Genomic DNA, 26,445 nt, shown 5'->3' with positions numbered 1-26,445 from the left:
AAAAATAAAAATAAATACATGAAGTTAACTTTAATAACATATTTCATTTAACCTAATATATCCAAAATTATCATTTCAACATGTAATCAATGTCTGAAAATACAGGAGGTATTTTGTATTCTGGTTTTGGTGGTTTTTTTTGCAGTAAGTCTTTGAAATTCATTTTATATTTTACACTTACAGGTCTTCTAAGTTTGGACCAGCCAAATGTGAAATACACAAATCACTGAAGTTTCTCTGGTCAAGATTTAAAATGGAACTTTTAAATAATTTTTCATGGAAATTTGCATAAAAGATAGTACTATATACTATAATATTTCCTATTTGCAGCTTCTTCTCAATTATAAAAGCAATACATGTTCATTTGTAGAAAATTTGAAAAACAAAATACAAAGAAAAATAAATGCCATCTATAAACCCCCTTTCAGAAATAATCACTGTTAAATATTTTAATACATGTGCTTCTAGAATAACATATATATATATTACTCTTTATATATACTCAGCACTTCAACCTAATTCATTTCTCCCCAACATTACCATAAGAGTTACCTCTTTAATCTCCCTGAGTCCACTCTCCTCCATTTCAATCCATCTTGACTACTGATGCAAAACTAATCTTCCAAAAATGCTATTTTCCAGCTATTGAGGGAAGGCAGGTAAAATGAGAGCTTGCATAGCCAGGTGTGACTGACTCATTCTAACAGAAACATACACTCAGGGAAATTTTTCCTTCTAATGGAAATAGAATTACTCCTCTGTTACCTCTTTCTCATATCTAGCCCATTATGGTGACGTAAAGTCTATTGCAAGATACTTAATAAGATCGCAGAACGATTTGAGAGTACAATCTCTCTAAGAAAGGCTGGAGGCAATAGCAGCTGAGCTCTCTCCCATGAGTGTTACAGCTTCAGGCTATGGCCAAGTATATAGAGCCCAAGAACTACTCTCTCAAGCTGAAGTACAGACATCAAGACAAATAGGTCTCACAGGAAAATCAGTAAAGATGTAAGATGAGACCATCCAAGCAAACTGAAGGTCTGGTTAGGGCTGCCTACATTAAATATGTGTGTGTGAATGCTAAGTCGCTTCAGTCATGTCCGACTCTTTGCGGCCCCATGGACTGTAGCCCACCAGGCTCCTCTGTCCATGGGATTCTTCAGAAAAGAGTACTGGAGGGGGTTGCCATTTCTTTCTCCAGGGGATCTTTCCAGCCCAGAGATGGAATCCTGGTCTCCTGCACTGCAGGCGGATTCTTTACCATCTGAACCACCAGGGAAGCCCAACTTTAAAATAACTTCAGGCAAATATTTCCTTTCTCATATTAGCATACAGCCTTGTGACTCTTGCCTTTATAAGCCTCTGACTCTCTTCCTTGGAACACTCATTTGGTTTTACCTTAAAAAGTGTCTCCCAAATTGCAATTTTGAAGACAGCAAAAAAACAAAAACAAAAACCAAACTTTCATTTCCAGACTTTCTCAGTGTTTTGGGTTGACATTACATGGTGTCAGATGTAGATGCAGGCTTTCTGGTTCTTTTAATTTTTGATTGACAATACTCACAACTGTTGCACATGGTATCTAAGCAATTTACTATTTTGCAATAGTAAACAACTCACACATTATTGTTAAGTGTATACACACATACATGCAAGATATAACATGTGTGAGGCATGATTCTAATTCTTTACACTGGTAACTATGTGGACATTAAAAACTAAAACTGCAAATCGTTTTCCAATACAAAAGGATTTACGTGATTGTATTCCAATGAATACAAATTAAATAAACTGTCAACTTTAATTTTGAAATAAAATTTTGATTTTTAATTGTAATTATTTCTCTTTTCGGAGAAGGCAATGGCACCCCACTCCAGTACTCTTGCCTGGAAAATCCCATGGATGGAGGAGCCTGGTGGGTTGCAGTCCATGGGGTCACTAAGAGTTGGACACGACTGAGCGACTTCACTTTCTCTTTTCACTTTCATGCATTGGGGAAGGAAATGGCAACCCACTCCAGTGTTCTTGCCTGGAGAATCCCAGGGACGGGGGAGCCTGGTGGGCTGCCATCTATGGGGTCGCACAGAGTCAGACACGACTGAAGGGACTTAGCAGAAGCAGTAGCAGCATTTCTCTTTTAAAAGAGCAATTCCAGTATTTTCGAAGAAAATTTGCTTTCAGTTTGTTTCCTCTGGTTTTTTATCTATTTTCCCTTTGCTGTCTCTTTTTGGGTTATTTGAATATTTTTTATTATTACATTTTACCTATTGAGTGTTTGGACTATATCTCTTCAGATAATACGTTTATAGATTAGGGATTACGGTGTACATATTTTTTTTAACTTTTCTAAATCTATTTAGACTCAGTATTTTAGCACTTCAAGTACAATGTAGAAAACTCACCACCACAAAGATCTGTTTATCCCTGCCCCTTTACTTTGTAGTTACATTGCAGAGACATCACCCTCAGGTCACCACATGGTAACCACACCCTGGCCAGGCCCAGGGCCTCCAGGAACAGCCCTGCCATCCTTCACTCTCTTCTCCTTGGTGACCTCGGAGTGTGTGAGGCCTGCCTAGAGATCTCACAGCTGGTGGGTCTCAGAGCATTTGCTCTGTGAACCCAAATTGGCTCATGGAAGTCCCCAGGTCCAGTTGTGGGGAGACAGCAGGAGGGCCCCATGTCCAAACATATTCTCCAATCCAACTTTGTCAGAAAGTTATGAGCCCTGTGGGTTGTTTGGTCCCTGCCTGAAGCCTTAATTTGTAGATACTTCTTTTTCGTTTGGCCTTTTAATCCCTGTATCTAGTCTGTCCATTTATTAAGATTTCTGTGTTAGGATAAGAGACAGAAACCTTACTCTATCAGGTTTAAACAAAAACAGTTTATTGATTTATGTAAATAAAAATGTTGTTTTCAATCTTTTTTTTTTTTTTTTTTTTTTGTATTTCCTAGGCTGGTGCCTTGGACATTTCATTCCTTCGTTCAAGGAACACCTCTGAGTTCACACAATGGACCAGTAACTGAGACAGGTGCAGCGGGCATTCAAAAAGCTCACTGAACTAAACATTGCTAGTATCAGATATCCTTTTATACCAGTAGGTTTCATTTAACACTCAAACCCCCACGTTTTAAATTCCCAGATTGAGAGTTTCTCACTTGATCCACTAATCCGGAAACAAAAGCTCTTAAAGTTTAGATTTAAATGCGTTGACTACGTTAAGTGCTACACCCTCGACCCTGTTAATAATTATTAAAATACACTTCGGCGCCAACACTCTGAGGGACTTCGGACCGGGAAAGTCAGGAAAACCCAGGGCAGTTCGGCGGACTTTCCACGGGATTCTAAAGGGGCCCAGGATAATTAATGTCTTTATAAGGACATCAGTGTAATAAATACGCAAATCGTGGCAGTTCCAAGCTCATTCCAGCTCTGTGAAGTCCCACGACCACCTCCTGGTCTCCCTGGTCGCCGTTACGAAGCAGGATGAGGGTTTGATGTGTACCAGACTCTGAACTGTGGGTGTTGGAGAAGACTCTTGAGAGTCCCTTGGACTGCAAGGAGATCCAACTAGTCCATCCTAAAGGAAATCAGTCCTGAATATTCATTGGAAGGACTGGTGTTGAAGCTGAAACTCCAGTACTTTGGCCACCTGATGCGAAGAACCGACTCATTGGTAAAGACCCTGATGCTGAGAATGACTGAAGGCAGGAGGAGAAGGGGACGACAGAGGATGAGACAGTTGGATGGCATCACCGATTCAATGGGCATGAGTTTGAGTAAACTCCGGGAGTTGGTGATGGACAGGGAGCCCTGGCGTGCTGCAGTGTATAGGGTCGCAAAGATTCGGACACGACTGAGCGACTGAACTGAAGACTCGCCTCTCTTCGGGTGCTGGCTCCGGTAGACGAGCCCGGCCCCGCCCCCAGCGCGCGCCCGGAGCCCCGCCTCCCAGCCCCGCCCCCAGAGCGCGCCCGGAGCCCCGCCCCTCTGCCCTGCCCCGCCTACCCGCACAGCCCAGCCCCCGGCGCGGGCCCCGAGCCTCGCCTGGCGAGCAGGAAAGGGCGGGCTCGGCGCCGCCGCCCGTGCTAGCTTTTGCCGTAGGTGTCGGGCGGGGGCCGCGCGTGACTGGTATGAGCGCGCTCCCGGGCCAGTGACCGCGTCGGGGATGGACTGCGGCTCCGTCGCGGCCGAGAGGCCGAAGTGCCCGCTCAGCCGCCGGCGGCTCCTGCCCCTCCTGGCCGCCGGCCGCGCTGGAGGTCCGGGTGGCCGCGGCATCCCCGCGCACCGCCTCCTGCCCGCGCTACCCGGCGGTCCGGGGGCGCTGCGCCCCGGCGCCCAGGCGGCCCGCGGCGGCGCGGCACGTGCCTCCCCGTTGCTCCTCCTCCTGCTGGTGCCCTGCCCGCGCCGGGCGGCCGCAGCCTCGCGCCGGCCGCCCGCGGACTGGGAGCGCCCGCGCGCCGGCCCCCCGGCCGGGCGCGGCGGCGTGTGGAGAAGCCAGCCGGGCCTGGCCCCGGGCCTCGCGGGTGCGGCGGGCGCGTTCCCCCGGTGCCTGGGCCGGGTGGCCGCCCTGGCGTCCTCCAGGAGAGGTGAGGGCCGGGCCGGGGCGGCGGGAGCTGGGCAGGCCGGCCGAGGTCGCCGGTCTCCTCCCGGGCGGGGGTCTGTCCGGTCACGCCGTCTGGGCCACGCGCTAACCTGGGCTTCCCCACACGGGAAGGTCCGATCCTTCCGGGAGGCGGGCGCCAGGTGTCCGACGCAGGTTGTGACTGATGGCTGCGGGAAGTGGGTGCGTACTTCTGCAGATCCCCCGGGACGGGTGCACACACGGCGTGTAGGCTTGCGATGGGAGGCGCGAAGCTATAGGAGACGAAGGGATTGTTTCACAGTTTAATTTCAGACCCTCTTTTGGTTCGTTACTCTGCCTGGCATTTTTCTAAGTACTCAGAGTGTATTGGTCAACAAACTCTTTTCCTTCTTGGAGCTTAATTCTAGCAAAGGAGATTATATATATATATAATATAATAACGTTATAATATATAAATATCATATATTATATATAATTATATATGTGTATATAATAACATCTGATCAATGGTGTCGGAAAAAATAGAGGGGGTAAATGTTGGAAAGTGGAATGGTCCTCCAGTTATTTAAATGGAGTCCTCGTAATAAGCTTCATTGAGAAGTTGACATTTGATTAAATTCTTTGAGAACGTGAGATCAATCACTCCCTTGTATGAGATGAGGAAAGTCTAAGCAGACTCAGTGTACTAGATTGAAAACTGTTGATTAAAAAAAAAATCATTTGAGGTTATTGTTATTTATTAGCAAAAGTCTAACTTTGGGGAATCTATACATATACATCAGTGGCTCTCCCTAACCACACTGATGGCTATTTAAAAAATGTTTTCCTCAACAGAAATGCTCGGTAAATGTTGGTTGCTTCTGAAATTTAAGAATATCTTTGGCTGGGGAAGAAACTGGTTAGTTTCTTGCAAAGCGTGAGGAGAGTTGTGTAGGAGACTGGGAGGTGAGTGGTCAGCTGGCAGTGTGCTGCAGTGAGTGTGAGTCTTTATTTCTGTACTTTGCCTTCTGTTCCTCTTTTTTTTGACAAGCTAGTAACTAGTGATTTCTTTTCTTCTCATGATCCCGTCAGCTAATGAGAATTTGTTTCTTGGTCTTCAGCCTAGTGGTCTGTTTGGTGTCCAGGATTCTCCCTAGAGCTACTTAGACCTAAGGATGATTGATGAATAGAAACTTTGTGCTGAGTTTCTTCCTCTGTCCAGGGCTAACTTTGGGCTTCTTTTGTGTATGCTTTTGATGTGCTCCTGCTGCTGCTAAGTTGCTTCAGTCGTGTCCGACTCTGTGCGACCCCATAGACAGCAGCCCATCAGGCTCCCCGGTCCCTGGGATTCTCCAGGCAAGAACACTGGAGTGGGTTGCCATTTCCTTCTCCAATGCATGAAAGTGAAAAGAGAAAGTGAAGTCGCTCAGAAGGTCCCCAAAGGAGAATTACATATCATAGCTCAGTTTCCTTGTTTCCTGGTTATTAATTCTGGGAATTCATAGTTCTTAGACCTCAATTTGTTGTCACAATAAAGAAAGAAAAGTGGACCAGAGCTGCTTCTGGTGCCAGAGTACTGCTGTGTCCCTAGGCCCTGCCCTGTGACGGAGGCAAGATGGACTTCACCTTCCATCAGCCGGGGTTGTAGCGTCAAGTGACACATGACTAGGTCGTCTCCATTTTTCAGCCGATAATATTTATTTAAAATAAGCTTGCAATATTGTTTTAAATTACATGAATGATTATTGTTATCAGAAGAAAGAAATTTTGGACTAGAATAATTGCATCAAGCCAGTTCTAGACACAAATATATTTAAGCTCTCTAACCCATGGAACAGTCCAGCACAGTTCTGAAATGGGTGGGGTGGCCTATAAAGAGCCCTGTAAGAGGTGCATTCATTCATTCACCTGCCATCCAGCTAGGGCTGTTCTGTGTCGGGCTCTCTTCTCATAAAGGCCGGTTTTTGCCCAGGGCTGGAGATAAAGGATGAAGAAAGAGGTGCCAGATTTAAGTGACCTCACTTATGTGAAAAGGGAAAACCGTAGGTGAAGAGGAGAAATCAGTTCATCTCAAACTTTCTTTGTAGACAGTCTGTAGATCTGGATCTAAAAATTCATACAGTTGGATATTTTGTTAAGTTATTTCTGGCCTGCAATGTACCAGGACCTCTGCTAAATGCTAGTGATACAAAAATAACTGACTGAACGCTCTTAGGGAGTTTGGAATGATACACAGACATGGAAATAAATGTAATAAGTGCTATGATGGGGTTGTCTGTCCTGGGCTGAGAACACAGATAAGGAAGGAATACAGGCTGCTCCCTTACCTGGGAGGAGTTAGCAGAGAGAACCTTACAGGGTAGCATGATGCCCCGCCCAGAACATAATGGGTGCTTAGCACACTGTCAGATTAGATGAAGAGGGGTAAAAGGGATGCTTAAAATTTACCAGTTGTGAAAGGGGAGCAAGCCAAGCTTAAGGATGGAGTACAGCGTCTGACAGTGCGGGAAACAGAATAGCTTAGGTGGCCAGAACAAAAGCTAAAGGGGTGAGTGGGCTAAAGTAGGATGAGCTTTGTGTGCCTTGTCAAGGGCCTTATGCTATAGGCGAGTGCTTCTTTGAATATAAGCAACTCTCAAGTTTGTTTGTTTTGTTTTTACTGTTTGCCACACACATACACACAGTAGTTGCTGCATTTGACGTTTTGTTGGTCTGCAAACAGTGCTTGGTACAAAGTGATTATTGGTTCTCTGACCCTTATCTTGGTACAGACTGTGACTGCAGCCACCCCACTCTTTCCAGTACCTTGGGAACCCCTGCTGTCGTCTTACAGAAAAGCATCAGATCTGTAGGGTCCTGTCCATGTCACGTATTTGCTTACTTGGAGTTTCCTTTGAATGTTTAGGGGATGAGAATAAGAGTTGATCAGCTGAAGGATGTTTAGGAGAGCTCCTGAGAAAACCTTTGAACTCTGAATTAATAGATGACTATTCTGTCTTCTCTCACTCTTCTACACCTGGCATCTTAGACAAGTAAGAACAAAGATGTAGTAGGTTTTTATAATCAGTTCAGTGCAGTCGCTCAGTCGTGTCTGACTCTTTGCGACCTCATGGACTGCAGCACGCCAGGCCTCCCTGTCCATCACCAACTTGTGGAGCTTACTCAAACTCGTGTCCTTCAAGTCGGTGATGCCATCCAACCATCTCATCCTCTGTCATCCCCTTCTCCTCCCGCCTTCAGTCATTCCCAGCATCAGGGTCTTTTCCAATGAGTCAGTTCTTCACATCAGGTGGCCAAAGTATTGGAGTTTCAGCTTCAGCATCAGTCCTTCCAATGAGTATTCAGGACTGATTTACTTTAGGATGGACTGGGTTTTGTATAGCTATGTTTATTACATTTAATTGAAAGATTTTTATTTTATATTGTCCATCTCTCTTTTTCTTTTGCTGTCAATTTTAGTATGCTTGTAAGAATAAGAAACTATTATGTTTAAATGGCCTTTCTTGATAAAAATTACAAGTTCATTTTGCAGTTGTTCCCTGTCTTTTTAAAACTACTTCTATGGTTTGTGGAATACAAAAACCAGGAAACCATTACTATGCTGCCTCTTTCAAATGAGCACCGGGAGGGACTTCCTGGGCTGTCCAGTGGTTAGGACTCCACCCTTCATATAGAGGGGCTGCAGGTTCAATCCCTGGTCAGGGAACTAGGATCCCACATATCATGAAGAGCGGCCAAAAAAATTTAAAAAATCAAATGAGCATCTTGAAACAAATTTGCAAAACAGGTTGGATCTGTGGTTAAACACATAGAAATTCGTACAACAGGTAATATATGAATTGTTAGAACATGTCTCCCCAAAGGTGAAAGTGAAAGTGAAGTCGCTCAGTCGTGTCCAACTCTTTGCAACCCCATGGACTGTAGCCTACCAGACTCCTCTGTCCATGGGTTTTCCAGGCAGTAGTACTGGAGTGGGTTGCCATTTCCTTCTCCAGGGGATCTTCCCAACCCAGGGATCGAACCCGGGTCTCCCGCACTGTAGACAGACGCTTTACGGTCTGAACCACCAGGGAAGTCCCTCCCCAAAGGTAGACTTTTGCAAAGTCAAGAAAAGAAAACTATAGACAAATATCTGTTATGAAAATACTAGCAAACCAGATCCAGCGAAATGTGAGAGGGAGTCAACACCAGGACCACGTGGGCTTCTGCCTCAGGAACAGCAGGTTCACTTATCATGAAAAAATCAATGTGTGTAGCACACCATGATCACCGTGCAAAGGAGGGAAACCACGCCATCATGGGAAAAAACGAAGAACTTGATGAAATTCCATAATCCATTCATGACAAATCTGAATCAGAAGGAACCTGCCCACCTGATTAAGGACATCTGAAACATCCATAGTGAACTTCATACTTAATGCTGAAAGACAAGTTTATTCTGCCCCCAAGGTCAGGGACCAGGATATCTGCTGTCACTATTCAGTTGAACACTGTGCCAGAAGCTCTAGCCAGTACAGTTAGGCAAGAAAATGAAAAGGCATCCAGATTGTAAAAGAAGAAGTAAGTTATCACTATTCACAGATGACATGACCTTGTACATGGAAAACTCTAAGGAATTCATTAACATACTTTCACAGCTAATACACAAATTTAGCAAGATTGCAGGATACAAGATCAACATACAAACTGTACAAGAACAAAACTCAGTTGTATTTTTATATACAAGCAGTAAACAGTCTGAAAAATCTAAAGAACAATTCCAGTAACAGTAGCATCAAAAAGAACAAAATCCTTAAATTTAACAACAACAAAAGCACAAAAGTTATATTCTGAAATCTATATATAACATTATTAAAGGAATTAAAGACCTAAATAAATAGACATTCCATGTTCATGGTTGGAAGACTTTAATATTTTTAAGATGGCACTGCTTCCCCAAATTGACCTACAGATTTAATGCAATCTCTATCACAGTTCTAAGTAGCTTCTTTGCAAAAATTGATGCTATATAATCCTAAAATTTGTATGGAAATGCAATGGACTCAAAATAGCCGAGACAATCCTGAAAAAGAACAAAAAGAACTCACTTCCTGGTGTCAAAACTTATTACAGAGCTGCAAGTAATCAAGAAAATGGGGCGCTAGCAGATGGACAGACATATAGATCAATGGGATAGACTGGAGAATCCAGAGATAAACCCACCCACTTAAAATCGGTTGAATGTTTCATGAGAGTCACAAGATAATTTAAGGGAGAAAATAGTACTGAGAGAACTGGACATCCATATGTCAAAGGATGAAGTTGAACCCCCATCTCACACCGAATACAAAAACTGTCTCAAATGGGTCAAAGACCTACATGTGAACACTAAAACTGCAAAGCCCTTAGAAAACAGATGTAAATCTCTGTGCTCACATCTGCCAGTGGCTTCTTAGTTGTGACACCAAAAGCAAAAGGACCAAAAGAAAAAGATAAATTGAACTTATCTTAAGATATATTAAAAAAAAAAACTCTCAGTAATAAAAAGATAGCCCAATTTTTTAAAAATGGGCAAAGGGTCTGAAAGTGTATTTCTCCAAAGATGTACAGATGACCAGTAAACACATGAAAAGATATTCAGCATCATTAACTGTCAGGGAAATGCAAATCAAAACTACAGAGAGATACCACTTGACACCCAGTAGGATAATTATAATAAAAAAAAAGACAGATAATAACAGTGTTGAGGATGTGGAGAAATTAGAACCTTCATACAGTTAGTCCTTTAACTGGTGACTATGTTAAAAAAAACTGGTATATCTATACAATGAAATATTATTCGGCAATAAAAGGAAATAAGATACTGACATAGAACACGGTGGGGTGAACCTCGAAAATACCACCCTGTGGGAAAGAAACCAGTCACAAGATATCATATACCTAATGATTCTATTCAAATGAAATGTTCAGAGTAGGCAAATTCATAGAGACGGAAAATAGATTAAGGGATTGTCGAGGCTGGGGGGCACAGAGTAGGGAAATGAGAGAGGGTAGCTAGAGGGTCTAGGATTTCTTTGGGATTGATGAAAGTATTGTAAAGTTAGTTGTGGGTCAGCTGCACAGCTCTGTAAATATACTGAAAACAACTGAAGTATGCATTGCAAATGGGTGAGTCATATGCATGTGAGGTGTGTCTCAATAAAGCCATTGTTAATTAAAAAAACAGGCCTTTGAGATATGCCTTGTTTTTTTTTTTTTTTTTCCTGATGCTGAGTTGCTTTTTTTTATTACCATCAGGTCCTGTTATGAACCATAGTGTCCTTTCCTTTCTAGAGCTGAGCCTCTGTGCTGGGAACCTGCAGCTGGACAGCAAAAGAAGAGAGTTCACCTCTTCTGGGAACAGGAAGCTCTACTTTGACACCCATGCCTTAGTGTGTGTGCTCGAGGAGAATGGTAATCCTCTGCCAGTCGCCACTCGGTGCCATCGAGAAACCCTGTACCTCATGGCTTCCTGATGGTCTTACCTAATTTTTCATATTTCCCTTTGACTTTGAAGTCTACAGGTCGCCTTTTGATCAGTCTCCATTTTTTTAAGTTCTTGTTTTTTCTCTGTTTAAGGGCATTTTTGCTTCATCAGCACAACTGAGACTTTTCTCCTACATTTTCCCTTTGTCCAAGTGAAGTGTGTGTGTATAACATCACTCTGGAAGTATAGTGTTACAGGTGAAAAATTAGACACAAACCAGCAAAACTCAGGAATGGCTCCTAGGACAACTGTCTAAGGCCAGAAGGGACAGTTTTATTCCTGTGCATCTCCTGTGCTCTAAAACTTTTCATGAAATTAAAATGTTGCGGAGCAGCAGTTACTGATCATTTCAGCTTACTGCGGTTTTAAAAAAATATTCAGACTGACATTTTCTCTTACTGCTGTTGAACCAACTGATGTAAAAGATTACTCCGATATGTATGGCAGTTATTCAAAGTACGCTTAGTATGTAGGTAGCAGTCTCATATTTAATCTTGTCTAGACAAATGCACAGTGTAAGTTTAATACATATTATATTGATAATTCTTTAAACCATGAACACATATCCTCTCACAATCAGAATCTCAGATACCATAGCTTATGCCTTTGAAATAAACCAGTCTGTGCTATAGTACAGTCATCCATCCGGTTATGCGTGTTCATATCTGAAAAGCTGCCCTGTGTTGATGTGCTTTGTCTTCCCAGAACACGGTGATGGGGTGGGTCCTTCTGTGCGTACGTGGGTTAGTTAGCAGCTCTGGGTTCAGGCTCTGCAAGCTTCCAGCTGCGTGGCCTCACAGTCTTTCTCCCCTCTCAGTTCCCAGAGAATTCCAGAGAGCCCTTCTGAGTGTTAAGTAATGTCCTGAATGCACGTTGGGAAAACTGTCACATGCTCTGTGATAATTTTTACAGCTTTTTCTTCTCAAACTTGAAACAGTCAGCCTTTTCCACCACGACTTCTTTCTGCTCAGAATTTTAAAAAGAAAAGTAGAAGTAAGAGGGGCATCTAAAATTATCTTGATAAGCAGAAGTCTTTCCACTTTTCTTTTTCTTTCCTTTTTTCTTTTTTCATGGACCTTTTGTATTGAAGTAACCAATTGTAAAAAAGACATTCCAGAGATAATAGGAGTGTCTACATGGACTGGATGTCTGATGATGTTAAGAGAACGTCATTCATTTTGTTAAGCGTGACTGTGGCCAGGTAGCAGCAGTGGACCCAAAGCTTTTCTCCCATGAAAGATGGGGTTTGTTTCTCCTCCTACCTTTCAGAATCCATTTATTTATTTTTGACAAATTAAAAATAATAGATGTTGAATGTTTCAACATATGTACTTCCTACTTTTCTTGATTTAAAACCCTGGCCTGTGAGTATTTGCCTATTTCAAAACCAGTGATGTAAGGACCCCACTGGGTGTAGGATGTGAAAGTGCTTACCTGGATGATGGCTGGGTTAGGGTAAGACCAGGAAGGACCCCTTGGGGAATGCTCTGTCCTTTATCCTTTTTTTCCTCCCCTGGAGTTATGTCTCCTGATTCACAGAACTTCCTCTGTCCATAATCTCACTGGCCCTGATTTTGTCCCACCTCTCTTTCCTATTAAAACAAAGAATTTATTTGCATCTGGTATCCCAGAAGTTTTCAGGCTTAACTTCTCCTTATCCTTTCTCCTCCTGTAGGTGGTTCTAAATTATAAGACTGTAAAGTTTATCTCTTTTCTAATCAGTGTAAGTCCACTTTGGTTTCTCTTTTTCTTTTCTTTATAATTCCCAAGCCTAATTATGTTTAATTATGAACCCTTATTAATAAATTTTAAAAATTGCAAAAGACTTGTTGATTTTTTTAAAATTAGGAAAACAGAAAAGAACCAAGATAAACTACTCTGAATCCCAGTGCCAGAGCTAAACTGTTAACATTTGAGTGATGTTTTTTGCTAGCTATTCATGACCCACACATTGAAAATAAAAGGATTTTGAATAAAGTGAAAAGAATAGGTTTTTGGAGGTCTTTTTGTCTTCTTTGAATTTGTTTCTTTGTTCTTTTTCAGTATAGTCCCATGCTTAATCTCATCCAGATTGAATCAGGTATAACTTTATCCAGACAAATATGCCATGAACTAATTGTAAGAATCAGTACATTCTTCTGAAGTTCTTATAAATGAAACTATTTAACAGAAAGAATTATATACCAGGTACTTATTCATCTTAAGTATTTAAAATTAAGCATTTTAATTAGAATTTTAAATGTGAAATATGTTAGTACCTGTAGTTATTAAAAATAGTAGCACTGCTAAGTTGAGTCTTTATGTAATTCAGTTCAGCGTCATTTATTGAATATAAAAGAATATATTCTTTCCAATTTGGGCTTTCCTCACTAGTGATTGAGGAAGATTGTGGAGGGAAAAATGTAAGAACTGATTTTGTCTTTTAACATTAAATAACAGCTGAATTATTATTATATAGCCATTGACTTGACCGATTTGTGCTGGAAATAAACAAACTTTCTCTACTTAATGTAATTATTTTTTACTAATATATACACTTTAAAATTAAGGAAGTCATATCCATTGTAGAAAATTAAGACAACACAGAAGAAAATAACAGCTACCTAGACTCTCATAAATTACAAAAGCAATAACTTGTATAATATCTGTATTTTTGAGTCTTGCATCTTTTCACTTGACCTTGCAGAGCAGGTATCTCCTGTCATTAGACATTCTCTGAAAACATGGTTTTTGACCCCTAGGAGGGACATCAGAGCTCAGTCAGCCCCACCCCTCATTGTGCGTGAGGAAACAGTCGTGTAAACGCTCATGCGTACAACTTGTCCCAAGTGACAGACACATCACAGCCTGGGACTGGACTCCACCCTCTTGCCATGCTACACTTCCCAGCTGCTTCTGAATCCAGACATTCACCTGCAGGTGTAACTTTGTATTTTCTCCCTTTCAATGAAGGATTTTTTTCTTTAATTCTGACAACTACAGTCTCCTGAGTAATTGTCTTTGTGTGTTTGCCTAGGGTTTACTACTCAACAAGCAGAAGTCGTCGTATCTGCCTTGATCAAGATCATGGAGGCCAACATGGATATCATCTACAAAGATATGGTCACCAAGATGCAGCAGGTAGCTTTGCTGGGGCTCTGAGCAGATTGAGCTAGTGGGCCACCAGGGAAGTCCCAGCGTGTAGCAATTTTAGTATAGACGAGAGGCAAATGGCTAAAGTGGCATAAAATATATTTATTCAGAGCTATTTTTTCAACTTCTATAGAATCATTAAGTTTGAAAACTAACTCTTCTAGTCATCTATGCAGTGGACATGAGTTTGAGCAAACTCCAGGAGATGGGAAGCCTGGCACACTGCAGTCCATGGGGTCACAAAGAATCAGACACAACTGAGTGACTGAACAACAAAATGCTTTAATAAATGGAGATGTGGCCTGAATTGTAGCTGGCGGTCCTCTGACTGTCACTCTGTTAACTGTGATTCATCTGGTGCTGATACTGGCCTGGAGTTCTTCCTCTTTTCTCGTTTCGAGACGGAGGAGGACCTTACTGAACCTCTTTCTATGTGCCCACGTCCTGGTTTCTCATTAAGATGATCCCAGGTTGAGATGGTAGGAAGTGGACTTCCTAGGCCAGACGAGGTTATATGTTTTGTTTTTCTTTTCCCAGGAGATCACTCTTCAGCAAATAATGTCTCAGATCGCCAATGTGAAAAAAGATATGATTATTTTGGAGAAGAGTGAATTTTCAGCCCTCAGATCAGAAAATGAGGTAAAACTAAAGAGCCACTCATATTTATCAAGTGCTTTTCTATTAGGATTTGGAGATATAATGTGCATACACAAAAGTGTACAAAGAAGTGTACACAGTGAATTTTCAGTATGGACTGTCAGTCAGATGAAGAAGCGGTCCTTGACTGGCACCCCAAGACCTGCCGTCATCCCCTTCTGGTCACTCCTCCCACAGCAAAAATCACCATCCCAGCTTACATGGCCATTAACTGGTTGTGACTTTATCAACGGAGTCACAAATGTGTCTTGCAGCAATAGATTACTCTCTTTCATCGTTCATAGTATTATCGGAACACGCCGCGTTATTCTACTGGGATGCATATTAGAGTTGTTTCCAGTTTGGGGTTATTATGAATAAGTGGTGCTGTAAAATATCTCTTCATGTCTTACTTAAAGTGTGGGCTTATGAGATCAGTGTTGAAATAGGTACTGTCTCCGCATCTTCCTTTTGTTTTCAGTCCTATTTACAGTCCCATGAAGGAAGTTCATTTATCACCTGTTAGCCTTGATCTTATAAGAACCCACCTAGCAAACGATTCCTTCTTTTGCTAGAAAAAAAGATAAAGTTTGAAACTGTCTTGAAGTCATTTATTTGAGGGCAGAATTAGTTAAAAGGAAACTTGAAAGAGGTACTAAAGCATCGCTGGAGGGAAATGAGACTATTGAAGACAGTTGCGTTACCGGTTGTATGTGGCCTTCAACATGAATTGAAAGCCCTCAAGACACGCCATGATTGTAGTGCCATCCTGGCATGACCAGTGATCATTTCTGCCTCTGAGACTGTTCAGTTATGGTTGTGTTCTAAACGTGCCTAAATTCATGTTGAATTGAGGAAAGAACTTGAAGAACTTGCTCATAAACGCATGGTGTAATATGTGTTTATTACCAAGTTTTAGGTTTTTCTTCTAACCTTCCAAACATATCCTTGACTGACTTCTTCTTAATGTTTTTTTTAGAAAATAAAACTTGAGCTCCATCGGTTAAAACAACAAGTAATGGTAAGATCCTCATTCCTGTTTGCTTGCTCGTTTATAATTACATAAGTTCAGTAATAAATATAATGTCCAAAATATTTATGTGTTCTTAAAAACTTGCTTCTGTGTTAAATATTTGTGTGATATGTCTCAAAAGTACATATTGGAAGATTTAACCGAGAACATAGCCAAAGAATAAGTTACTGATGTCTGTAACCAAATCCATTAAGAAAATTGTGATCCAGAAGGAATGAAGTCATTTTTAAATAAAATTTTTCTAAAACAGCCACATGGAATCCTTACATTCTCTTAGGAGAGACTGTCTTTAAAAGAATTACATGTGATTTTAAAATGCCGACTAATGCCAGCTGCTTGATTTTTTTGAGTGGAAAGGACATTGGTGTTAAATAAGAAAAAGGTTTTGATGAGTGTCAGAAAGCTTTATTTGAACCAGAATCTAATATTTGACTTGAGTCCATCTCTGCTTTCCAAAGTTGTCCAGAGAACAGCTTGATTCATAAATTCCACAAGGTGATTGTACTGGGAATCTTGATGTTAAAAGCAACAGTAACCCACTGTGATCTGACTTCAACATAAAAGGGGATTATCTGTATAAATAACCAGGAAGTCCCCGCACACATGGCTTAACCAGTCTCTTGACCTGCCCCGTCTCTAGCTCCATCTCTCCGCACACCTTCAGCCCCTACCCTCGACCCCTCCAGTGAAGTAGTGGAGACAGTGGACCCAGGCTCATGTCCACACAGGCTTTGGATCTCTTACTTTGGATTTCTTTCTGTCTTTGATGTTTGCCCTCCCACTAGGATGAAGTGATCAAAGTCCGAACAGATACCAAATTGGACTTCAATCTAGAAAAGAGCAGAGTGAAAGAACTGGTATGTTTCTTTATTTAAAAATAGAATATGAATTAATTTCTTTGCAAGACGGAACATTAGGTCAAATCTAAGGTTATTTACAGTTCATAAGTACTGTTAAATATTTACCTGTATATGATTGTTACACATGGTGTTTCTTTATTTCAACTGTATTTTGGATCAGGACTTTAAAAAGTAACATTAAAATTAAAATCTTGATCAAGTCAAGTTTGAATCTTGTTTGTTTCAGAGATGCTAAACTATTTGTCACTTAGACATGAATAAATTGTTTTATCTTGATCTCTTTGATATTAACTTAAATCTCTACTGGTCCTGATTTTGCAAAAGTTAAGTTGATTATCTGACTTGAAACATATTAAATTATAAATATTAAATAATGTTAAATTCTACATTAAAAATTGAGGGTTTGAAAACTATTTTCATGTAGTTTTTTTAATAGAGAAATCTTAATGAGTTTTTTGCATTGTTTTGAAATGCAAATTCTAAATGATTCCTTAAGTTACGCTAAATTGAAATTTTCAGTTAGGAAAAATAACTGAAAAGTAAAATTTTCATTACCAAAAAGATACCACAAAATATGGGTTGTATATAAGCAGAAGGGATATATATATATATATATATTATATGACATATATTTGTTGTTTACTTGCTAAGTCATGTTTGACTATCTTGCAACCCCATGGACTGTAGCCCACCAGGCTCCTCTGTCCATGGGATTTCCCAGGCAAGTGGGTTGCCATTTTCTTCTCTAGGGGATCTTCCCGACACAGGGATCAAACCTGTGTCTCCTGCATTGGCTGGCAGGTTCTTTACCACTGCGCTACCAGGGAAGCCCCCATATGATATACAAAATAATTATTATGCCAGTGTTACCTGCCTTTCTAGTTTTGAAACACTTCTAACCATGAAGAGGAAATCACTTAGTATTGCTGAAATATATAATGATCACTAGCATATGACTTAAAGTCCTTTGGTTACCTTTGCCCTTAAGGGTTATATATAGGCTTAGCAGGAATTCTGAATCCACTTGATGTAGGAAGATGCCTCTAGCAACAAAGTCAGGAAGAACTAGATCTCAGAGATTGGGAGATAGGGGCTGTGAGCATGAATTAAAGTCAGTGAATTTGTGTGACTTATTAACCTAGCTGAGAAGTCCTTTTTGGAAATCCTAAATTCGGATTACTCTGAAGTGCGGGACAGCAGTATGCTAGTCTGCAACTAGCATGAGTTTAACATGCACTGAGGAAGATGAGCTATCCAACCCTCTCATTCTTTTGTTTAATACACTTAGAATACTATTCCAGCAGCGTTGACCGTGGTGATATTTACAGCCAGTTTCAAATGCAGTATAGCCTATAGACTGCTTTGGGGTAGAGGGAGATGGGTCCAGATAGATGCCACTTTTATAATCAGCAGTGTCGAGATTTAGTCGTTTCTCTTGTGGCTGAGTCAGTATTAGTTAAGGCTGGAATTTTAAGGGATGCAGAAAATCCCATTCCACCCTGCCCCCTGGTGGTAATCTGGTGCATAGCTCTGTCTGAAACCCTGGAGATGAGCATTCTTTGGTCCTGCAAGTAGTTCTTGGTTTGGGGTTTGGGTTGTTGTTTTTTTAAACTAAGCAATGCTGTTTTTATACTCTATCCCCCTGGTAGTCATAGGGGGACATTTATAGCTAGAAAGTTTCTAGAGACTTAAAAAGCATTAATTTCCCCCCATAACAAGTGTTAATTTATTGAGGATTTTTTAAATTCTTCACTTAAATTACCAATCTTTATTTGCTTGAGCAAATCCTGATGCCTGCCACTAAGGAAATATGCCTGATTTTGTTCTCAGTATTGACAGAATCACACAGTCATTAATAGCAAAAAAGGCAAGATATCATTTTAATTCTGAGTAGAACTAGTCAATTCCCTTAATAACATTGGATTGTGACAATGCCCACATGGGTTTGTTTTTTGTGTTTTTTTTCAATTAAAACCAACATGTGATGGTTTAGTGTATTTCTTGAATCTGTGTATTTACATAGTGTTTTATAATCAGAAGGCAGCATCTATGTCACAGAATAATAATCCTTGAAATTATTTTTTTCCCAACTTTATGTCTTTTCTCTTTTGTCTAAGCTTCAAATAGTGCCAATTTTGTTTGTAGTTAAGATGGGATAGCTCCTAAATTGAATTGTTACCCTACTTTTTTCAACCCTCCCAAAGCTGAAAAGCCTGTGACTCAGCTTCCATCTAAATTGGTCCCAGGCAATGCTATCATAGTAGTGGGAGGGACTTAGAGACATCACAGCAAAGAGATGAAAAGAAACCAACTAAGAGAGAGGTAGAAGATGACAAAAGGGAATCTAGATGGTGAAGCAATGAGTGAATATAAATAAGATTTAAAAAAGATCAAAAGGAGAAAGCAGGTAGGCTGCTTTATCCTACGGGTGACTGCTAGTGGTACATATTCTTGGAAGTACTGAGACCAGAATATTTAAGGTATCAGAGAAGGAGGAGAGGAATAAATAAAGGAATAAATCAGAATCTAACCTGTGTTACATGTTTGTTTCAGTATTCGTTAAACGAAAGGAAGCTGCTGGAAATAAAAACAGAAATGGTGTCACTGGTAAGAAAAGATTCAGTTCTCACCTTGCAGAACTGAAACTCTGCCCGTTAAACGCACTAGCTCCTCCTTCCTCCTGCTGGCTACCATCATTCTGTTTTCTGCCTCTGTGAATTTGACCACTCTCGGTCCCTCGTGTAAGTGGGATCATACAGTATTTGTCCTTTTGTAACTGGCTTATTTTGCTTGGCTTTCCGTCCTCAGGGTCCATCCATGTTGTAGCATATGTCAGACTCCCCTTCCTCTTTAAAGGTAAATAATATTCCCTTATGACATACTACATTTTGATTATTATTACGGTCATTGTGAATAGTGCTCTAATTGTGGATATCTGTTGGAGTCCCTGTTTTTAATTCTTTTGGGTATATATACCCAGAAGTGGAGTATCATGGGAATTTTTTGGTGCTTAACAAAGTACTTAGTTATTTTAATTGAAGAATAAATAAGGAATGGAGTTTTGTTTTTTTTTACTATATTTTTAATTTATGGCATGTATAACTTCTTTTCCATCCTTATTACCCGGGACCTCTGAAACCTGGAAGAGACTTCCATGAGAGAATACTAAACTCATCCTCTGGAATATATTACTCCTCCATGCATTTATTTCCTTACTCATTACCTGAACTGTTCACCACAGGGGACTACTTACTTGCCCTGGGATTTTTAATGAAGTATTTCCCATGCTTTTACGCATTCACATTAATGAATTGTTACAAACCCTTTATAACATCAGCCAAACTTACTACCCTTTGGGTGTTAACTATGTATCTGGTTTAACTATTATATTTGGGAAAGAACTCATAAAGGCCCTTAGTATAGCCAAGCCTCATAATAAAACACTTGGTATTTGAATTATAAAAAAAGAAAACTTTTTAAAAATGTGAATAGAAATAGTGTCAGCAAGAGCTGTTGCTTTTAGATTACCTAAGATTCCATTCATTTTTTAAAGCCTGTTTTTTTAATATAAATTTATTTATTTTAATTGGAGGCTAATTACTTTACAGTATTATATTGGATTTGCCATACATCAACATGAATCCACCACAGGTGTACACGTGTTCCCCATCCTGAACCCCCCTCCCACATCCCTCCACATCCCATCCCTCTGGGCCGTCCCAGTGCACCAGTCCCAAGCATCCTGTATCCTGCATCGAACCTGGACTGGCAATTCGTTTCACACATGATATTATACATGTTTCAATGCCATTCTCCCAAATCATCCCACCCTCTCCCTCTCCCACAGAGTCCAAAAGACTGTTCTATACATCTGTGTCTCTTTTGCTATCTCTCATACAGGGTTATTGTTACCATTTTTCTAAATTCCATATATATGCATTAGTATACTGTATTGGTGTTTTTCTTTCTGGCTTACTTCACTCTGTATAATAGGCTCCAGTTTCATCCACCTCATTAGAACTGATTCAAATGTATTCTTTTTAATGGCTGAGTAATACTCCATTGTGTATATGTACCACAGCTTTCTTATCCATTCGTCTGCTGATGGACATCTAGGTTGCTTCCATGTCCTGGCTATTGTAAACAGTGCTGCGATGAACATTGGGGTACACGTGTCTCTTTCAATTCTGGTTTCCTTGGTGTGTGTGCCCAGCAGTGGGATTGCTGGGTCATATGGCAGTTCCATTTCCAGTTTTTAAGGAATCTCCACACTGTTCTCCATCATGGCTGTACTAGTTTGCTTTCCCACCAACAGTGTAAGAGGGTTCCTTAAAGCATGTTTTGTATACCTTTTACTGAGAGGAATTCAGAAGGAGGAGGTATATTCATTGCCATTGAGAACAGACCAGCTTCCTAATCTTAATCTTACTTGTAAAGCTGCCTATAATTTATAAAAGCTTTCTTCTATCAGTAACTGCACTTGATTCTCTAAACAGCCTTTGTGAAGACAGGGCCAATGTTACTTTTTATCTTTGTTTCAAACTGAAGGAAACAGGCCTAGGGATAGCTAAGGCCCTGACTAGCAGAATATAGCATGAAGCTAGAACTCAAGGCTGCCCAGGTCTCCTTAATCTGACCGTGGGTGTACCTTGACTGCACCCTGTCGGGAAGGGACTCAGGGACAAATCCAGTGTGGTTTAATGCTGTGAATCTCTTTGTTTTAAAAGCACGCCCAGCAGGATCGGGCCGTCACACAGACAGACAGAAAGATAGACACCGAGGTTGCTGGCCTGAAAACCATGCTTGAGTCTCACAAGCTTGATAATATTAAATATTTAGCAGGTAAGCCGTCTTACATTTAGATAGTTAAAATGAACTGAAAATAAATAAAATTTTAAAGTTTTTTGGCCGAGCCACACACGATCTTAGTTGACCAGGGATTAAACCCGTGTGCTCTGCGGTGGAAGTGCAGAGTCCTGACCACTGGACCGCTAGGGAACTCCCAAGATAAATGTATAAATTGAGTCACAGACAGATATTGCATTTCATTGATTCTAGCACATTTTTTTCATGCGTTAACATCTCTGAAATCATAAGGCATCTTACAGTTTCCAGTAGATAAAGTATCATACTATTAATGTCATTTTTTTTTTCTTTCTTTGTGAAGTACCTGACTTTACTACTACTCATGGCATCTTAAATGTGATGAGATGCTATCATCAAACTGTAGTTATTGGTAATTACTTTTAGTGACATTCAAGATGGAATGTTTTACACACAGTTGAGTCGTGATCTTTCTACTTCAGTGGCTGACACTTCTTATAAGGAGTTATTTTGCTGTTGAAATTTTTGAGCCAAAAGAGGGAAAAAGATTCACGTACCAAAACCAAAATTACTTAACCATTATTTTAACCAAATTTAACATTCTAGATCGATATTTTGAAGTAGAATAGTATTTAAAAGCAGAATTTTGCTCACAGAGTTAAAGGGTGTGTCCCTCTGTGGTACATGTGCATTTACTCTGCTGCTGCTAAGTCGCTTCAGTCGTGTCCGACTCTGTGTGACCCCATAGACGGCAGCCCACCAGGCTCCCCCGTCCCTGGGACTCTCCAGGCAAGAACACTGGAGTGGGTTGCCATTTCCTTCTCCAGTGCATTTACTTTGTGACCACAGAATTCTTGGGATTCTATACGTTTATTGAGAAGTTTCCTTGGATATTATTTGTAGTTTGGAGATGACGATATTAGATGTGGGGTTTTTTAATAGGAAGGTGTTTCATGGAGTGTGGCACATCAGTGAACAAGCCAGGTTTCTTGGGTTTGGTTTTACTTTCTTGGAGGATAAATGCCTGTTGTTGTTTTTTTTTTTTTTTTAGTAAAATGATGCTCCTGCAGGTAACTTTTAATAGAACTAATACTGTGCACATTTGTTCTTTTTCTTCCAGGATCTGTATTTACGTGCCTAACAGTAGCTCTGGGATTTTATCGCCTGTGGATATAATAAAGTGTCTATTTAAAGAGCATTCTATTGTTCTGCCTTAAGAACACCAGATTCTTGCTGTACTTTTTTTTTCTCATTTCTAATTATAATGCTGATTTTTTAATTTAATGCATATTATTTATTTTATGCAAATGATGGACATATAACCAAGGCAAAGAAGTAAGAAATTTCATAACTGCTTCTTTCATCTCTTCTATTTAGTTAACTTTATAACTCTGAGTGGTGGACAAAGCAAGGAGGACTCCACTCCCCTGGACCAGTGAACTCAGTCTAACTTGCAGGACATAGCAACAGTAAATATGTGTATAACTCTGCAATTTTAAATCTTCTGTCTCATCAAGGATTTGGGGTCTCCGTGTAGAGGCCCAGGAACTTTACTAAGTGCTGAAGAATCACGGTAACCAAACCAAGAGCATCGATCGAATCTTCTTCACCTGCTGACCCAGACCCTGACATCAGCCGGTCCCTGTGTTAGAGGTTGTGTTTCAAGTCCAGTCAGTTGGTAGCCTCATGCTACACTGTACTTGACACCAGAGAGAGATTTTTTTTTTCTTTTGGTTTCCATTATCTTTGTTATTATTCTGCTTATTGTTTATGCACCTTCCAGCTGGAAAATCTTATTGCCTAATGAAGTATTATGATTAGGATGGAGACTGTCCCAGCTTCCTGGTGTGTAGACTTCTGCCTTCTTCCCCCTTACTCGGTCCCTCCTCCTCTCCCTCTTGATTTAAGAGCTATCATAATGCTCCAGGGATGACACTGTCTCCCTAGAAAACGTGCTCACTCTCAGCATGGAAGTCAACTTCAGTGTATTTGATCGTCACCCTATTGGCCTTCTTCAGCTTTGTACGCGATACAAGGAAAGCACAAGGCACAATGTCTGTAGCAATACTGAGATAGTTAGCTAGTGTAGGTACTGCTCAGAAATATCTTTAATGAAGATGCCTTTGCCAATTACAAGCTCAGGTCATAGGCTTTGAAAATTAGAGAACTGTCCTGCCAGGTATCAGCCTAATATGGGTTGATTTCTTTGGTTGTTAAAGACATTCTCATAGTGACCTTACCTCTGCATTTAAAACAGATTACTAGATACAACTGGGAGGGGCATGGAAATGCACATTCTCGTCTAACTTGAATGACCTGCCTGTAAAGAGAATAAGCATTCAAGAAATGATGACATCAGATGTCTCCTTCCTGTCTTTCTCACACGTGCATGTGCATATCTATGCATACCTGGTCCAGTGGAAAAATGGATCACACTGGTAGAATAAAGTACCCATCATTACTCTTCCATCCACAGTGGTAACAATGTTGTCCTCTGTCCTTTGGATGCCATTTCTAAACTTTGTAAGTCATTGCCTTGTTTGAGAATATTTGTGTAACCTAAAGAGTCTGAGCTCCAGAGAAGTATGAAAATCAAATGCTTTGGCATTCGTGGTGTCAGTTTCAAAGTGAAAAATAATCTTTTTTCAACTAGATCCAAAGTTCCCTTAACTGCCACAAAAGGTACTTTATCACTATATTCTCTCCCTTTCAGAGAAGGTGCTCCAGAAAATCCTGTTCATTTAACAATTGCCCTAAGTATTAAAGAGTGAAGTAAGTGATCTCCCATTAAGCCCACCTTTGCAACATAACTTTGATTAGGGAGAGCCAGAAGGAGGCTGGAGCACACACACTCCAACAAAATAAAGTCCCAGGAGGAAAAGCACTGTCCGCACTTCTGTTTCAAAGCAAATACCAATGTGTTCGCAAAGTGACCTTATATTCTGATAAAATATTTTTTAGATAACACTCAGCTGGATGACTTTCTGTCCTCCGCCAATATTCCATGTGACATTCCTCCTAGTGAGGGCGGGCCGCACCACCTGTCACTTGTTCCAGGCCATCACTGACTGCAGTGGAGTCCTCCGAAGTACCAGCCCGCACCTCCCCAGCCTCGGGGAACAACGAACTCTCCTCTTGGTGGCCCGGACTGCCGGTTCGGGACCGCGTTCTCTATTTAGTCAGATATATTCTGTTTGAAAGCACAGGAGCCAGAAATGCAAGTACACCCTTCCCAGTGCTCGCCTGGCCGTCTGTGAGCCTGTAAGTGGCTGGGGCTGGATTCCGTGTGACCGTTCCTGAGCTCAGCTGGCTTGGAGGAAATTCAGCATTAGCACTCAGAAGGGAAAAGATGCCTGACGAAACTCCGTGCATCTAGCACGTGGGGGAATTGGGCATAGTGAGGTCCTGAAGATCACCCTTCCAGGCACAGGTTCCTAACCGTGAATGTCAAGTGGCCTGAGTCCTTATTTCCTGTTCATGCACGAACCACTCAGAAGGTTCCTCCGTACCTTCTCTACACTCCCCTGCTTTTTATCTTTTTAAAAGAGCTTAAGCTGCAGCCCGACTCCTCTCCTGTTCCCTTCATAAGCAAGCCTGTTTGTGTGTATGGTTCTTTAGAGGAAATGTGAATTCTGACTTCCTTGCTGGTCTCAGCCCTCCACTAAGTACTTTTCCAGCTCGGTAGCTAACAAAACTACATCCGAAGGTCTTCATCTTTCCGCTTAAGGATGTCAAGTACCAGTCGAGAAGTCTCTGGTTCAGGAAGAAAGGCTTGACTCAAGCCAGCCATCTTGCTCTGAGCTCTTTGAAACGCAGCCTCCTGAGCCACAGGGCCTGTGGCCCGCCTGGGCTGCGGCCCTTTGCTGCCGCACAGAGTGACGAGCTCTTCCTCCTGTCCCACGCTCCTCCGCAGCCTCTCCTCCTGCTAACTAGCTGTGTCAGCGTTGGCAGGGACCTCTCTCCCCCCGATATGCCGTGTTCTGAGAATTTTGGCGTCATTCCTGAACAAATGTCATATAGACGGCACTATGGAACTCACGTCTCGAAAACTGGCTCTTAACATACGTTCATCACATGTGTTGTGACTTTTCTGACACTGGAGCAAAAACATGTTAATCGGGAGTGATTTATTCTTTATAGAAAATGTTTGAGCCTGTTTAGCCTTTTATCAGGGTTTCATTTGGAAAATACCAACCTTCCTGCAGATTTATAACTTATGTTGCTCTCATTATAACCCAGATCGTTCCTTAACCCTTTTATTACTTAAGCAAATGTTTGGTTACATTGTACTGTATGACAGAGGGGGCCTAATATTCTTATGATCTAAAATAAAATATTTAATTTTATGTGATTAGAATACTCTTCTGTTAGTTCACATTGAATATGAAAAACTAGAACAACTTCTGCCTACACTCTGTTTATACTGTTTTTTTCCTTCCAGTTGTATATGATAACAATGATGTATTATTTTAAAAATCTAAAACCTAAACATTTGGATTTGCATACAGGATACATTTGAAAGTGGTTATTTGATTTAAAAAATAAATTCATATTCAAAAGACTTAATAGCATGCTTGTGGTGAAGTGTTTTAACTCCTTGTTTGAAGGAAAATGTGGTTTATATACAAGTTTCTACAAAAGCTGAAGGTCAAGTTACAAGTGATAGAAATCCAAATCAGATGAGCTTGAGCAAAGAGTTTGCTTTTCTTGGCCTACATGATCAAAATTCAGGAAGAGCAAGACGAAGGTACCATGGGAACTCACCCGCCGGCACCTCACACTTCCACTTCTTACTGGGGTGGGTAGTTCTCTCAGACCAGCTTCAGGGTGGTGAAGTTGCCAGCACACGCCCTGCGACTTAGCCTGGGAGAGTTCCACCGCGAAAGGGCC

General features: G+C 41.0%; 1 protein-coding gene across 2 annotated transcripts; it reads left to right on the top strand.

The window, feature by feature from the left end:
* Positions 1 to 4,136: 4,136 nt before the first annotated feature.
* On the top strand, positions 4,137 to 26,116 carry MCUR1 (mitochondrial calcium uniporter regulator 1). Of its 2 annotated transcripts, none has more exons than XM_055570658.1 (9): positions 4,137 to 4,590; positions 10,878 to 10,997; positions 14,087 to 14,190; positions 14,740 to 14,841; positions 15,818 to 15,859; positions 16,657 to 16,728; positions 19,285 to 19,338; positions 21,459 to 21,573; positions 22,933 to 26,116. In XM_055570658.1, the coding sequence occupies exons 1-9, from the start codon at positions 4,170 to 4,172 to the stop codon at positions 22,992 to 22,994; spliced, it is 1,092 nt and encodes a 363-aa protein (XP_055426633.1). In that variant the 5' UTR covers positions 4,137 to 4,169; the 3' UTR covers positions 22,995 to 26,116. The 2 variants fall into 2 exon arrangements, with proteins under 2 accessions (XP_055426633.1, XP_055426634.1); XM_055570659.1 differs by lacking the exon at positions 22,933 to 26,116 and adding an exon at positions 22,676 to 22,753 and having other exon boundaries at positions 4,144 to 4,590.
* Positions 26,117 to 26,445: the final 329 nt, after the last annotated feature.

This window comes from Bubalus kerabau, chromosome 3 (assembly GCF_029407905.1).
Source record: "Bubalus kerabau isolate K-KA32 ecotype Philippines breed swamp buffalo chromosome 3, PCC_UOA_SB_1v2, whole genome shotgun sequence".
Classification (NCBI taxonomy): domain Eukaryota; kingdom Metazoa; phylum Chordata; class Mammalia; order Artiodactyla; family Bovidae; genus Bubalus; species Bubalus kerabau.
Note: the sequence above shows the minus strand (reverse complement) of the source record. Positions and strands in the feature narration are given on the sequence as shown.

Bases quoted from the DNA above. Each gene is read 5' to 3' on its own strand.
- MCUR1 (XM_055570658.1), top strand. From the start codon at position 4,170: ATGGACTGCGGCTCCGTCGCGGCCGAGAGGCCGAAGTGCCCGCTCAGC. The intron at 10,998-14,086 runs GTAATCCTCTGC...GTGTTTGCCTAG, and splicing joins GTGTGTGCTCGAGGAGAATG to GGTTTACTACTCAACAAGCA. The intron at 16,729-19,284 runs GTATGTTTCTTT...TGTTTGTTTCAG, and splicing joins AGAGCAGAGTGAAAGAACTG to TATTCGTTAAACGAAAGGAA.